The following is a 13650-nucleotide window of genomic DNA, read 5'->3' as shown; positions in this document are numbered from 1 at the left end:
AATGGTATGGCTGGGAAGACTTGAGAGGCCATAGGACAGTTCTCTCGCTTTCTACTCTTTTGGGCTAATCCACTGTTGCTGTTCAGGGATCTTTTTTGTTTCTCTCAGACCCCTCTGAATTCCATTATAATTTTTGCTTCCACCACCGTCCCCTTCTCGCGCTTCCATTTCAAATGTCCACTGCTCTTTTCACAAAACAAATATTTCCTAATGTGGTTCCTCAGTCTCCCAACATTGAGCCTCTTCTTACAAACCCCCAATTCTGCTGTTTAAGGAGGCCAATAATTAGCAGATAGTGTCAGTTGATCGACTTCTCCAAAGGCCTGTTTCTGATCCTGGCACCATCTCTTCCACCACCACCACTGTGACTCCTCCGAGAGTCTGGTGCTTTCCTTGGACAGATCTGAAAGGCATTTCAGTGGAAAGCTGAACGTTACGTCACATCCATTTACAGAGAGAAGTCCTGACAGATGATAAGAGATGTTTCCCAATGATGAAACACATCTAAAGAGGGTGTAATTAGTGGGCCATGCACTGTTTATCTGAAGAACCGATGTCCTGATGCTACTTCCAGGAATAAAGGACAATAAAAGCAGAAACCTTAGTGTATTAATTTCTCCCAATCATGAAGATCACCTTAAAAGCTGACTGAAGAAGCCGTGAGTGCCTGGGAGTGGGGAAGAAGGTGCTTGTTCCATCCTTATGCTCCCCTGATGGGCTTAGAGCACTAGCGAGAAGAGAGGGGAGAGGTGGGGGTGTGGGGAGCAGGAGTCAGTGCTCTTTGGGCCGTTGACTTTCACAGTCCATGTTGCGTACAGGGAGGAGAAGTCCCAGCATCCATCTCTTCCCAAAGACGTGACGCAAGTTCTCTTGCCAGGGACGGGCCAAGGGTGCCCTACCCCTGCGTGCCTGGTATCGCGCCTGCCCACGTAGGATCAGCAGCAGCTGGTGGCAGCAGAAACCAATACAGGCCAGTCCAATCCCCAACCAAAGGAACAGCATGAGAATGACAAACATTTCCAAGCCAAGGAGAGTCCCTGCAAGTGCAGATCAGAGACAAGAAAGAAAGAAAGACGTAAGCGATTAACAGGGGATTTAGTGCTACAGAAACAAATGCTTAGGAATGAGAAGTCTCCTTTAATTCATTTCTATATGGAACTGGTACAACAGCAGCAATGGTGCAAGAATCTCTCTCTCTCACACACACACACACACACACACACATGGAAATAGAAACATGGAAACACAAGGACAGACACATGAACATGGAAATAGACAGATAAGACAGACACACAAACACACACATGGAAACACACAGACACACACATGGAAATTGACAGATAGACCTACACACACATGGAAACCACAGACAGACAGATAGACACATATACATGGAAATAGACAGATAGACAGACACACAAACACACACATGGAAACACACAGACACACACATGGAAATTGACAGATAGACCTACACACACATGGAAACCACAGACAGACAGATAGACACATATACATGGAAATATACAGATAGACAGACACACAAACACACACATGGAAACACACAGACACACACATGGAAATTGACAGATAGACAGACCTACACACACACATGGAAACCACAGACAGACAGACAGACACATACACATGGAAATATACAGATAGACAGACCCATAGACACACACATGGAAACACACAGACAAACATACATATGCACACACATGGAAACAGACAGACACATACACACATGGAAACACACAGACAGAAACACGCACACACAAATGGAAATATATAGATAGACAGACACACACATGGAAACACAGAAACACACACATGGAAACCACAGACAGACAGACAGACACATACACATGGAAATATACAGATAGACAGACCCATAGACACACACATGAAAACACACAGACACATGCACACACACATGGAAACAGACAGACACATGCACACACACACAGACACACACGCACACACACACATAAGAACATAAGAACATAAGCAGTGCCTCTGCCGGGTCAGACCACAGGTCCATCCTGCCCAGCAGTCCGCTCCCGCGGCGGCCCAAACAGGTCACGACCTGTCTGTATCACCAGAAGGGGCTCCCTTGCCACCTTGGTTTCTCATTGAAGTCCTGTCTTCCTATCGAAGTCCTAACCCTCCGGTCTTGCACATGCACGACCTGGTTGGGTTTCTATACTTATTACCTGGTTAGCTTTCTATACTTGTGTTACATCCCAGCTCCTCCCTCAGTATCCCATGATCCCTTTATCCTTCAGGAATCCGTCCAATCCCTGTTTGAATCCCTGTACCGTACTCTGCCTGATCACATGGAAACATACAGACACATGCGCACACACACAGACACACACACATGGAAACAGACAGACACACGCACACACACACACATGGAGACAATCAGACAGACATGTTATTCCACTGCAGAACAAGTATAAGACTAGTGGAAGCAAAACGCACTCCTTCATTCAACCTATCACAGAACATCTCCAGGACAGAAAAGCGAGAATCCTGAGGCTAAATGGGGGGAATAGAACATGTTTGTAAATGAAGGAATGAGTTCTAGGAAAAATGTGAGAATAGTGGCAGAAGGGTCACAGGAAGTCATTATAGAGAATAGCATAAGGACGCAGGAATGGTAAATGTGAAAATAGAAACAGCTCAGGAGCACATTGTGAGAGTGATGGGTATGGGGGAGTCGCTAACGGGAATGGCGCAGGAGTGGTAGGGGTGGGGGGATGGCACAGGGAGTGTGTGGTGCAGTGGGTAGAGCTACAGCCTCGGCACCCTGAGGTTGTGGGTCCGAATCCCGCACTGCTCCTTGTGTCCCTGGGCAAAGTTACTTAATCCCCAGTGCCCCAGGTACATTAGATAAAGTGGGAGCCCACCGGGACAGACAGGGGAAAATGCTTGAGCACCTGAATAATTTGTAATCAGCATAGAATATAAATGATTAAAAAGTAAAGAAAGAGGAGGAGAGTTACTGTGGGGGATGGCACAGGAGTGCTGGGTTTATTCCTCTTTGGCCCTTTGTCACGTGGTATAAGGCTCATATGTAATGTCCGTGTCCAGAGGGATAGTCCTGAACCCCACACTTCAAGCGGAGCAGGAAATACATGTGATGAACTAAGCAGAAGGGAAGATGAATTTGTCTTCAAAGAGCCTTATTGGTAAACAGGAAAAGAGCATAAAACCCCAGACAACGTCCTTCTAGTTTCAATTCAAGTGTCAGCAACTTGGCATTTAGGGTGAAGAAAGCCTTCTGAATCCCAGAGGGCTTACTCTATGCCCTGTCTTCTCGATCCTTTCTCTGGACACTTGTATAGCAACGCTGATGATTTAATGAGTTCCCCCTCTTCTGTGGACTTTACTGACACTCTTTTCCAACATCAAAATGTCTCTTTTGTACAGAATATTCCCCAAGCCTCACTCTACCATTGCCCACTCTTCTCACTAATTCCTCATAAGAATATACTGGGACAGACCAAAGGTCCATCAAACCAATATCTTGTTTCCAACAGTGGCCAGTCCAGGTCCCAAGAACCAGACAGAAACATTCCAGAGCTGAGATTGTGATGTCACAATGCCTCATTCCACCAATGCCTAAGAGCCAAAGTCATCAGTGATGTCACAATGGCTTGATTGCCCTATACTGGGACAGACCAAAAGTCCATCAAACCCACTATCCTATTTCTAACAGTGACCAGCCCAGGTCCCAAGTAGTAAAACAGATTTTATGCCGCTTATCCTAGGAATAAGCAGTGGATTTCCCCAAACCATCTCAAGAATGGCCTATGGACTTCTCTTGTAGGAAATGATCTAAACCTTTTTTAAACCCCTGCTAAGCTAACTGATTTCACTACATTCCCTCAACTGCTTTGCAAAAGTTTATTTAAATCTTGATATACCGCTTTTATAGTCCACTTCAGCCCCTGGAGGCTTAGGGACAAATTCTTTAAATGGCACCTACACTGGCGGCTACCTACAAAAATGGCACCAGCCGTGTGTCAATCACGCTTGGGCACCATCTAATGAATTGCGACTAAGGTCATTTCCACCCCTAACCATGCCCGCTTTGAAGTTAGGCAACCATTAGAGACGATTACAGGACCTACGTTAGTAGGTGCCTTCTGGTGCCAACTTTTTTAACGAGCTTTGAATTGAATGCCTAAAACACCTAATGTAAGGCACCCGTTTATAGAATCAGGCCCTTAGTGTACACCCAGCTGAGACTGCCCTGAGAAATAGAAACTCAGGGAGCTACAAGTTTTATAAAACACATTCATCTTAGGCATGAAGATGTGTGAAAATAATAAGAACATATTAAGAATAGCCCTACTGGGACAGACCGATGGTCCATCAAGCCCAGTAGCCTGTTCTCACGATGGCCAATCCAGGTCCCTAGTACCTGGCCAATACCCAAGGAGTAGCAACATTCCATTCAGAATCTTAAAGAATAGCAAGATTCTGGAATCCCAAAGAGTAACAAAAGATTCTGGAACCCCAAAGAGTAACAAAAAATTCCGGAACCCCAAAGAATAGCAACATTCCATTCAGAATCTAAAGAATAATAAGATTCCAGAATCCCAAAGAGTAACAAAAGATTCTGGAACACCAAAGAGTAGCAACATTCCATGCTACCGATCCAGCGTAAGCAGTGTCTTCCCCCATGTCTTTCTCAATAACAGACTCTAGACTTTTCCTCCAGGAACTTAAACATTTTTTTTTTAAACCAGCTACGTTAACTACTGTTACCATATCCTCTGGCGTTCCACTGCTTAACTATTCTCTTAGTGAAAAAATATTTCCTCCAATTGGTTTTAAAAGTATTTCCCTGTAACTTCATCGAGTGTCCCCTAGTCTTTGTAATTTTTGACGGAGTAAAAAATCGATCCACTTGTAACATAAGGATGTTACTGACCAGACATGGTAGATATCTTGCAAACAGGTTGATTGGATAGGCTGGAGAGAGCTTGGATGGCAACTTTGGCATTTGGAACCTAGGACAATTCTAGGTGGACTTTACAGTCTATTGTCCAGAAATAGCAAAGAAGAGACAAGTTAATTTAATCATGTATTTTTAATGGTCAGACTAGATGGACCGTTCAGGTCTGTATCTGCCGTCATTGGGCCCTCTCCTTTTCAACATATTCATAGGGGACCTAACTCAGGGGCTTCAAGGTAAGATAACGTTATTCGCTGATGACGCCAAACTATGCAATATAGTGAGAGACGGCAATTCACCCGATAGTATGACACAGGACCTACATTTGTTGGAGCTTTGGTCCTCGACCTGGCAGCTGGGCTTCAACGCTAAGAAATGCAAGATCATGCACCTCGGCAGCAGAAATCCGTGCAGAACTTACACCTTGAATGGTGAGACCTTAGCTAGAACTTCAACAGAACGAGACTTGGGAGTGATCATCAGCGCAGACATGAAAACTGCTGATCATGTGGAGAAGGCTTCATCTAGGGCAAGACAGTTGTTAGGTTGCATCCGCAGGAGTTTCGTCAGCCGGAAGCTTGAAGTCATAATGCCATTATACAGAACCATGGTGAGACCTCATTTGGAATACTGTGTGCAATTCTGGAGGCCACACTACCGAAAAGATGTGCTGAGAGTGGAGTCGGTGCAGCAGATGGCCACCAGGATGGTCTTGGGGCTCAAGGATATATCGTACGAGGAAAGGCTGAAAAATTTGCGGCTGTACTCACTTGAGGAACGTAGGGAGAGAGGAGACATGATCAAGACGTTTAAGTATATTACCGGCTGTATCGAGATGGAAGAAAAGATTCTCTTTCTCAAAGGACCCTCAGCCACAAGAGGGCATCCGCTCAAACTCAGGGGCGGGAAATTTCATGGCGACACCAGGAAATATTTCTTCACCGAGAGAGTGGTTGATCCTTGGAACGAGCTCCCGGTGCAGGTGATCGAGGCAAACAGCGTACAAGAATTTAAGTGCAAATGGGATGCCCATGTGGGATCCCTTAGAGGGTTAAGCTAAGGGAACCTGTCACCAGGAGTGGGATCCCTAGGATAATAGACTTGGGGGTGGGTCAGTAGAGTGGGCAGACCTGATGGGCTATGGCCCTTATCTGCCATCATCTTCTATGTTTCTATATTTACTATGTTACTATGTTTGTACCCATTCTACTCCACTCAGGATTTTGTAGACTTCAATCCTATCTCCCCTCAGCCGTCTCTTTTCAAAGCTGAAGAGCCCTAACCATTTTAGTCTTTCCTCATATGAGAGGAGTTCCATCTCCTTTACCATCTTGGTCGCTCTTCCTTGAACCTTTTCTAGTGCAGGAGTAGCTTAATGGTTTGTGTTGTGGACTGAGAAGCAGGAGAACCAGGTTCACGTTGCACTATAGCTCCTTGTGACTCTGAGCAAGTCCATTGCCCCAGGTACAAAATAGGTCCCTGTATATAATATGCAAACCACTTTGATTGTAACCACTGAAATGTGGAATATCAATTCCTGTTCCCTTTCCCTTTTCCACCTCTCTAACGGTTTTAAAATGTGTACCTTACATGTCACCTGGTGGCTCAGTGACAGTACTGCACATTGCCCTGGGGAAGGACTCAGTTTTTATTTTCAGTACAGGTCAGAGGTCAGCCAGAACTGGGAATCCTTTGAAGGGAACGGCAGGGGCCTGAAAGGAGCCCTGGTTTCTTGGCCAAGTACTAAGTTAATTGAGAGCGGGCTTAAACAATAGGGAAACTCCCTGGATCCTAGGATGAAGGGCCCTGATTCACAGCGTACTTTCTCTCATGTTTACCTTTCCCGCTTCTCTTGCAGATGCTGAAAAACATATTATTTGATTGCTCTTGACTTGACACCTGCCTCTAATTTGGAGTCTCAGGCAATCAGTATGCCGTGCATTACACATTCTCTCCTCATAATAACCACAACAGGAAAAACAATCTGCGTACGGGAAATGCATTTTTAATGAGGCAATGTGTGAATTCAAAATGTCGCTGTAGATGCAAATGTATTCAAAGGAAATAGGGCTGGAGAAGCCAGGCAGGTGCTAGAGGAAACGTTCCTAGGTCAATCTGCCAAAACTCACCTGAGAAGAAGCGACGGATAGAGAGAGGTAAAAGGGTGAGGAAGGTGAGTGGGTTTGCAAAGGAGACAGCAGACAGCAAAGACACATATGCTACTCCAGCCACCAAGGAGTAGAAGCAGCTGAAAGCAGTGTAGAAGCAGAACATAAGGAAGTTACGGACATTGCTGCTTCCAATGCAGTTCCCAGTGAAGAAACAGTGGTGATCGCGCTTCAGGCTCATCCTGCCACACAGCTTACAAAAATGGCTGTTGGCCAGTAATGCAGACCGACGTCCGTCTTTGGCCCCTACGTCTTCAGGGCTGTTCTGGATCACCAGGATGTAGTTGCCCAGGACATTGATTAACAGGAAGAGGAGGAGAGCCCCGTGCAACAGAGCGGGAGACAAGCGTGAGGTTGAGGTTGAGGAGTCTTGGAATGTGTTGGGGATGAAGAGAAGAAGCTGGAGGGCGAAGGTCACTGTGGCGATGCAGACAAAGTAAACAGGAGCAACGACATTGAGCAGTCGGAGTATTAGCATTGTAGATCAGAGGCCTGCGGAAGAGATGAGAGAAAAGTGGGTGATAAGAGAGCAGAAAACACAAAATGCAGCACCCTCCATTCCTAAAGTTCCTCCGACACACACGTGACAAGTTATTCAGTGTGAGAAACTTAGCAGCCATGGTTTCTATATACCAGACAGCACGTAGGAAACATTTGTCTCCCATTTTTATTCTATGCGAGGGCTGCTAAATGACTTTCCCAAGGTCGCAAGGAGCATCAGTGTGATAAGCAGGATTTGAGCTCCAACTTCCATAATTTCAAGCTGCTGCATCAATGACTAGGATGCTCCTTAACTCCTCCAAGATAATGGTCCTGAGAGAGATGCCCTGTGCGCCCCTCAGTCCTGAAAGATTCAGAATCCAAAGTAGAGAATGACAAGGGGACAAATTTTTCCCCATTCCTGCAGGAACTCATTTTCCCGTCCTGCCCTGGCAACTTCTCTTCCTGTCCCTGCTCCATTCCAGAAAACTCTGTCCTCATTTGTACAGCCTCAAACACTTTCAAATCATAAGTATTTGAGGCTTGTGCCGTTAAGGCAGAGCTTATAGGAATGGGGCAGGGACAGAGACTGGAAAGGGAAATTGAGTTCCCGTGTCATTCTATAATCCAAAGCTTTAGTCCAGGGGAAGGGAACTCCGGTCCTCGAGAGCCGTATTCCAGTTGGGTTTTCAGGATTTCCCCAATGAATCTGCATGAGATCTATTTGCATGCACTGCTTTCAATGCATATTTATTGTGGAGATCCTGAAAACCTGACCTGGCTCCGGCTCTTGAGGGCCGGAATTGCCTACCCCTGGGCTAGTGCAATGAACACTTGGTGGAGTTCTCTTATCCCCCAAGCCCAGTCTTACCATTCTTTTACAAAATTGTTGAAAACATATTTGTTTGATAAATTTGTGACCCAATTGCTATAGTTGTATTTTCTGAAATGTGTATGCCAGGGGTGTCCAATGTCGGTCCTCGAGGGCCGCAATCCAGTCGGGTTTTCAGGATTTCCCCAATGAATATGCATGAGATCTATTAGCATACAATGAAAGCAGTGCATGCAAATAGACCTCATGTATATTCATTGGGGAAATCCTGAAAATCCGACTGGACTGCGGCCCTCGAGGACCGACATTGGACACCCCTGGTGTATGCCATGTTTAGGTATGATTCACTGATTGTACAGTTTCTCTTGATGTGAACCACCTAGAACAGGGCTGCCCAAGTCCGGTCCTCGAGATCTACTGGCAGGCCAGGTTTTCAGGATATCCACAATGAATATGCATGAGAGAGATTTGCCTGCACTGCCTTCTTGGTATGCAAATCTCTCTCATGCATGTTCATTGTGGATATCCTGAAAACCTGGCCTGCTAGTAGATCTCGAGGACCGGACTTGGGCAGCCCTGGCCTAGAACTAAATGGTGTGGCAGTTTATAAGAATAAAGTTATTATTATTATCTAGTTATCTTGTAAGCAAAGTACGCTGGAGATTTTGTAGGCCAGGGGTAGGGAACTCCGGTCCTCGAGAGCCGTATTCCAGTCGGGTTTTCAGGATTTCCCCAATGAATATGCATGAGATGTATTTGCATGCACTGTTTTCAATGCATATTCATTGGGGAAATCCTGAAAACCCGACTGGAATACGGCTCTCGAGGACCGGAGTTCCCTACCCCTGCTCTAGTCCCTTGCACTTCCTCCCCCAAACTCCCTCCAATCCTGATTCAGAGCCCCCAAGTCCCGGTGCCCTTTGCTCCGGTCCCCACACTCCTCTCAATCCTGAAATATTCTGGGCCAGATGCACAGAGCTCCGGCAACCCAGTGGAAAACACCAGGTTGAGAGCGAGTTACATTTTCCCGGCAATGCTCAGCACAAATAACATGGAAATGATCTGCATCCTATTTGTGCTGAGTACTATTGTGAAAGGGGAAGGAGCTGTTCCTAGTGCCTGCACAGAAGAGCTGAGCAGAAGATGACGCTCTTGTACGCTACAGGGCTGTGAGGGAGGGCGCAGCTGTTGTGCTTGTTTTGTGTGCTTGTGTGTCGTACACCGATGGTCAGGACGCAGCTGATAGACACAGGACACATGCACATAAAACATGAGTAAACAGCTCCTGTTCAAGCTATCGACAGTTGCAGACCTACTGGAAAATTACAACTGCTGAAAGGTGGGCGTTCCCTGCTGTGCATTACACGGGAGGGCTAATGAGCTCCTTTGCATAGGATCCAGTGGTCCCCCTGAGAACCCTTTTCTGCATCAGAGGCTAAGCTAACTTGCAAGTTAAACTGGCTATAACCAGACTTACTTGCTTGGCAAGCTTTTGAGCATTGGGGCTTCACAGTCCCCAACCCTCCTGTGCTCCTTCCCCCATACCCCTCGATCCTGAAAGATCCAGCCCCAGTGCCCTACGCTCCACCCCCTCAATATTGAAAGATTCAGTCCTAAGCTCTGGTGCTCTGTGCTTCCCCCAGGCCCCCACTCCCCTACCCCCCACACACACTACTACTATTACCGTTTATCATTTCTATAGCGCAATGCTGTATATTTAACAAGCAATAGACACACCCCTCAATCCTGAAAGCCCCAGTGCCCTGTGCTCCCTCCCCCACCTCACTTAAAGATTCAATCACATGTGCCAGTGCCCTGTGCTCCCTCCCCCACTTCCCCTGAAACCTGAAAGATTCAATCATGTGCCCTGTGCTCCCTCCCCCACTCCCCCTAGTGCCCTGTCCTCCCTCCCCCTGAAACCTGAAAGATTCAATCACATGCCCCAGTGCCCTGTGCTCCCTCCCCCAGTGCCCTGTGCTCCCTCCCCCACTCCCCCTGAAACCTGAAAGACTCAATCACATGCCCTGTGCTCCCTCCCCCACTCCCTCTGTGCCCTGTGCTCCCTCCCCACTTCCCCTGAAACCTGAAAGATTCAATCACATGCCCCAGTGTCCTGTGCTCCCTCCCCCACTCCCCCAGTGCCCTGTGCTACCTCCCCCACTCCCCCTGAAAGACTACCTCCCACTGTGCTGCCTCCCACACTCCCCCCCAGTGCTTCCTCCCCCACTCCCCCTGAAACCTGAAAGATTCAATCAGGTTTTCTCATGCTTCCTCCCCCACTCCCCCTGTGCCCTGTGCTCCCTCCCCCCACTTCCTCTGAAACCTGAACGATTCAATCACATGCCCCAGTGTCCTGTGCTCCCTCCCACACTCCCCCTGAAACCTGAAAGATTCAATCACATGCCCCAGTGTCCTGTGCTCCCTCCCCCCACTCATCCCTGTGCCATGTGCTGCCTCCCCCACTCCCCCTGAAAGATTCAATCACATGCCCCAGTGCCCTGTGCTCCCTCCCACACTCCCCCACAGTGCTTCCTCCCCCACTCCCCCTGAAACCTGAAAGATTCAATCAGGTTTTCTCATGCTTCCTCCCCCACTCCCCCTGTGCCCTGTGCTCCCTCCCCCCACTTCCTCTGAAACCTGAACGATTCAATCACATGCCCCAGTGTCCTGTGCTCCCTCCCCCACTCCCCCTGAAACCTGAAAGATTCAGAGTCCCAGCACCAGTTAGTTGCGGATACTCTTTCACCCTTAGTTTACAGGTTACAAAGAGATGAAGGGGTTCGGGCTTGCCCTCTACCTACCTGGCAACAGCCGCAGCACCAGGGGCCGGGCTGGCGCTTCTTTGGTACACACTGAAGCTCCCTCGCTAATGACCTTGGCTGTGCAACTCGTCCTCTGCCGAGAGAAGCCAGAAATCGCCCTGTCCCAAGGGCACCGACCCAGCCTTCGCCAAGACGTCCGGCCCCAGGTCACCTTCCAGCTGCGATCGGCTGTCGCTTGTCTTCAGCGATAGCTGGAGAGAGCCACCGGACCTGGAGGGAGGATTGAGGGACGGAACGGGGGAATCCGGGGGAGGTGGGGAGAGACGTGAGAGGTGGAGCGGGGAGATCCGGCGGCAGGAGCTGAGCCGGGGATAGGGAGCTGTCCGTTCAGCACCACCACTGCTTGCGGCCGCTTTCGCTGGCTGTCCCGTCCCAGCCGGGGGCTGCCCCTCCCTCCCTCCCTCCCTCTCAGTCTCATCCCTTCTTTCGCATTCTTTTCTAGGCTACTCTCCGCCAACCTTTCCATTTTCATTCTGTATGTTATCAATCTTTGTTTCTACCTTCCATTGTACATTGGGTCACTTGTTTTGGGGGGTTTTGAATCATTTTATTATGTGTAAAATAAATGGCATTTCGATACCATTACACAAATCGTATTGGAGAGTTGGGGATAATTAGCAGTACCAGAGAAATACCTGAAACAGCACATTGCCTCTTTCTTTCTTGACCTTATACTCGGATCATCCTTCTGTTCTGTTGAGAGATTTTATTCCTTAGACTTTCCACGCTATCTGGAATAGAGGGTGTGAGCTTGTAAAAACCTTCTTCCCCCAGGTCCATTCTTCAGCTGTGACCCCTGCCTAGGGCTCTGACTCAGATGAATGATTTATGTGTAGCAGGGTGATGGGACTCTGATAGGGATCAGCACAGAAAATACCCTATTAATTTTGACAATAAGCTAGACATAGTTCAAAGAGCCACCAAAATATTGCAGGTCCAGTTCTATATATCATCTACAGAGAGACTAAAAGAAGTTGGCAAAAAGGATTTTTAAATGAAGCTGAAGGGAGGGAAACTCAGAAGAAATGTGAGAAAATATTTTGAAGTACTGAACGGTTAGAAGGAAAAGTGTGCCTTTGTGCGGATGATACCAAGATTTGTAACAGAGTAGACACTGAAGAGGGAGTGGAAAATATGAAAAATGATCTGCAAAAGTTAGAGGAATGGTTTAATATCTGGCAACTAAAATTCAATACAAAGAAATGCAGAGTAATGCATTTGGGGAAGGAAGGAGCCTTATATGCTGGGAGGAGAGAAGCTGATATGCACGGACGGGGAGAGGGTCCTTGGGGTGATAGTGTCCGAAGATCTAAAGGCGAAAAAACAGTGTGACAAGGCAGTGGCTGCTGCCAGAAGGATGGTGGGCTGTATAAAGAGAGGCGTAGTCAGTAGAAGGAAGAAGGTGTTGAAGCCCCTGTACAGGTCATTGGTGAGGCCCCACTTGGAGTATTGTGTTCAGTTTTGGAGACCGTATCTGGCGAAAGACGTAAGAAGACTTGAGGCGGTCCAGAGGAGGGCGACAAAAATGATAGGAGGCTTGCGCCAGAAGACGTATGAGGAGAGACTGGAAGCCCTGAATATGTATACCCTAGAGGAAAGGAGAGACAGGGGAGATATGATTCAGACGTTCAAATACTTAAAGGGTATTAACGTAGAACAAAATCTTTTCCAGAGAAAGGAAAATGGTAAAACCAGAGGACATAATTTGAGGTTGAGGGGTGGTAGATTCAGGGGCAATGTTAGGAAATTCTACTTTACGGAGAGGGTGGTGGATGCCTGGAATGCGCTCCCGAGAGAGGTGGTGGAGAGTAAAACTGTGACTGAGTTCAAAGAAGCGTGGGATGAACACAGAGGATCTAGAATCAGAAAAGAATAGTAAATATTGAAGAACTAAGGCCAGTATTGGGCAGACTTGTCTGTATATGGCCTTTTGGTGGAGGATGGGCTGGGGAGGGCTTCAATGGCTGGGAGGATGTAGATGGACTGGAGTGAGCTTTGACGGAGACTTCAGTAGTTGAAACCTAAGAACAGTACCTGGCAGAGCTTTGAATTCTTGCCCAGAAATAGCTAAGAAGAAGAAGAAAAAAATACCCCAACAAATTTTTAGATTGAATCAGGTTTGACAGACTAGATGGACCATTTGGGTCTTTATTTGCCGTCATCTACTATGTTAGTTAGAAGTGGGCCTAACTCTGGTAACAAATCTCTTACATTTCTCACTGGAATTTGCCCCTTCTAATAATCTTTTGTATCTCTCTTCTTTAAGAGTTACCTTGTCCATGGATTTGGTTAGCTCTATCCTTCCCCCCTTTCTCTCCCCCCTTCTACACATAAGTTCATGTAATCCTTTTTCTTCTTCTCTACCCACTATTTTAA

The 13650-nt window shown here is 47.2% G+C and overlaps 1 protein-coding gene across 1 annotated transcript; it reads right to left on the bottom strand.

Annotated features, from left to right (window-relative positions):
- Positions 1–771: 771 nt before the first annotated feature.
- On the bottom strand, positions 772–11571 carry ZDHHC22 (zinc finger DHHC-type palmitoyltransferase 22). The gene is made up of 3 exons (XM_033953275.1): positions 11254–11571; positions 7102–7632; positions 772–1037 (listed from the first exon to the last, which is right to left on the bottom strand). The coding sequence occupies exons 2-3, from the start codon at positions 7616–7618 to the stop codon at positions 772–774; spliced, it is 783 nt and encodes a 260-aa protein (XP_033809166.1). The 5' UTR covers positions 7619–7632; positions 11254–11571.
- Positions 11572–13650: the final 2079 nt, after the last annotated feature.

Source organism: Geotrypetes seraphini, chromosome 7 (genome assembly GCF_902459505.1).
Source record: "Geotrypetes seraphini chromosome 7, aGeoSer1.1, whole genome shotgun sequence".
In the NCBI taxonomy this organism is placed as follows: domain Eukaryota; kingdom Metazoa; phylum Chordata; class Amphibia; order Gymnophiona; family Dermophiidae; genus Geotrypetes; species Geotrypetes seraphini.
This window is presented reverse-complemented; position numbering and strand designations above follow the sequence as displayed.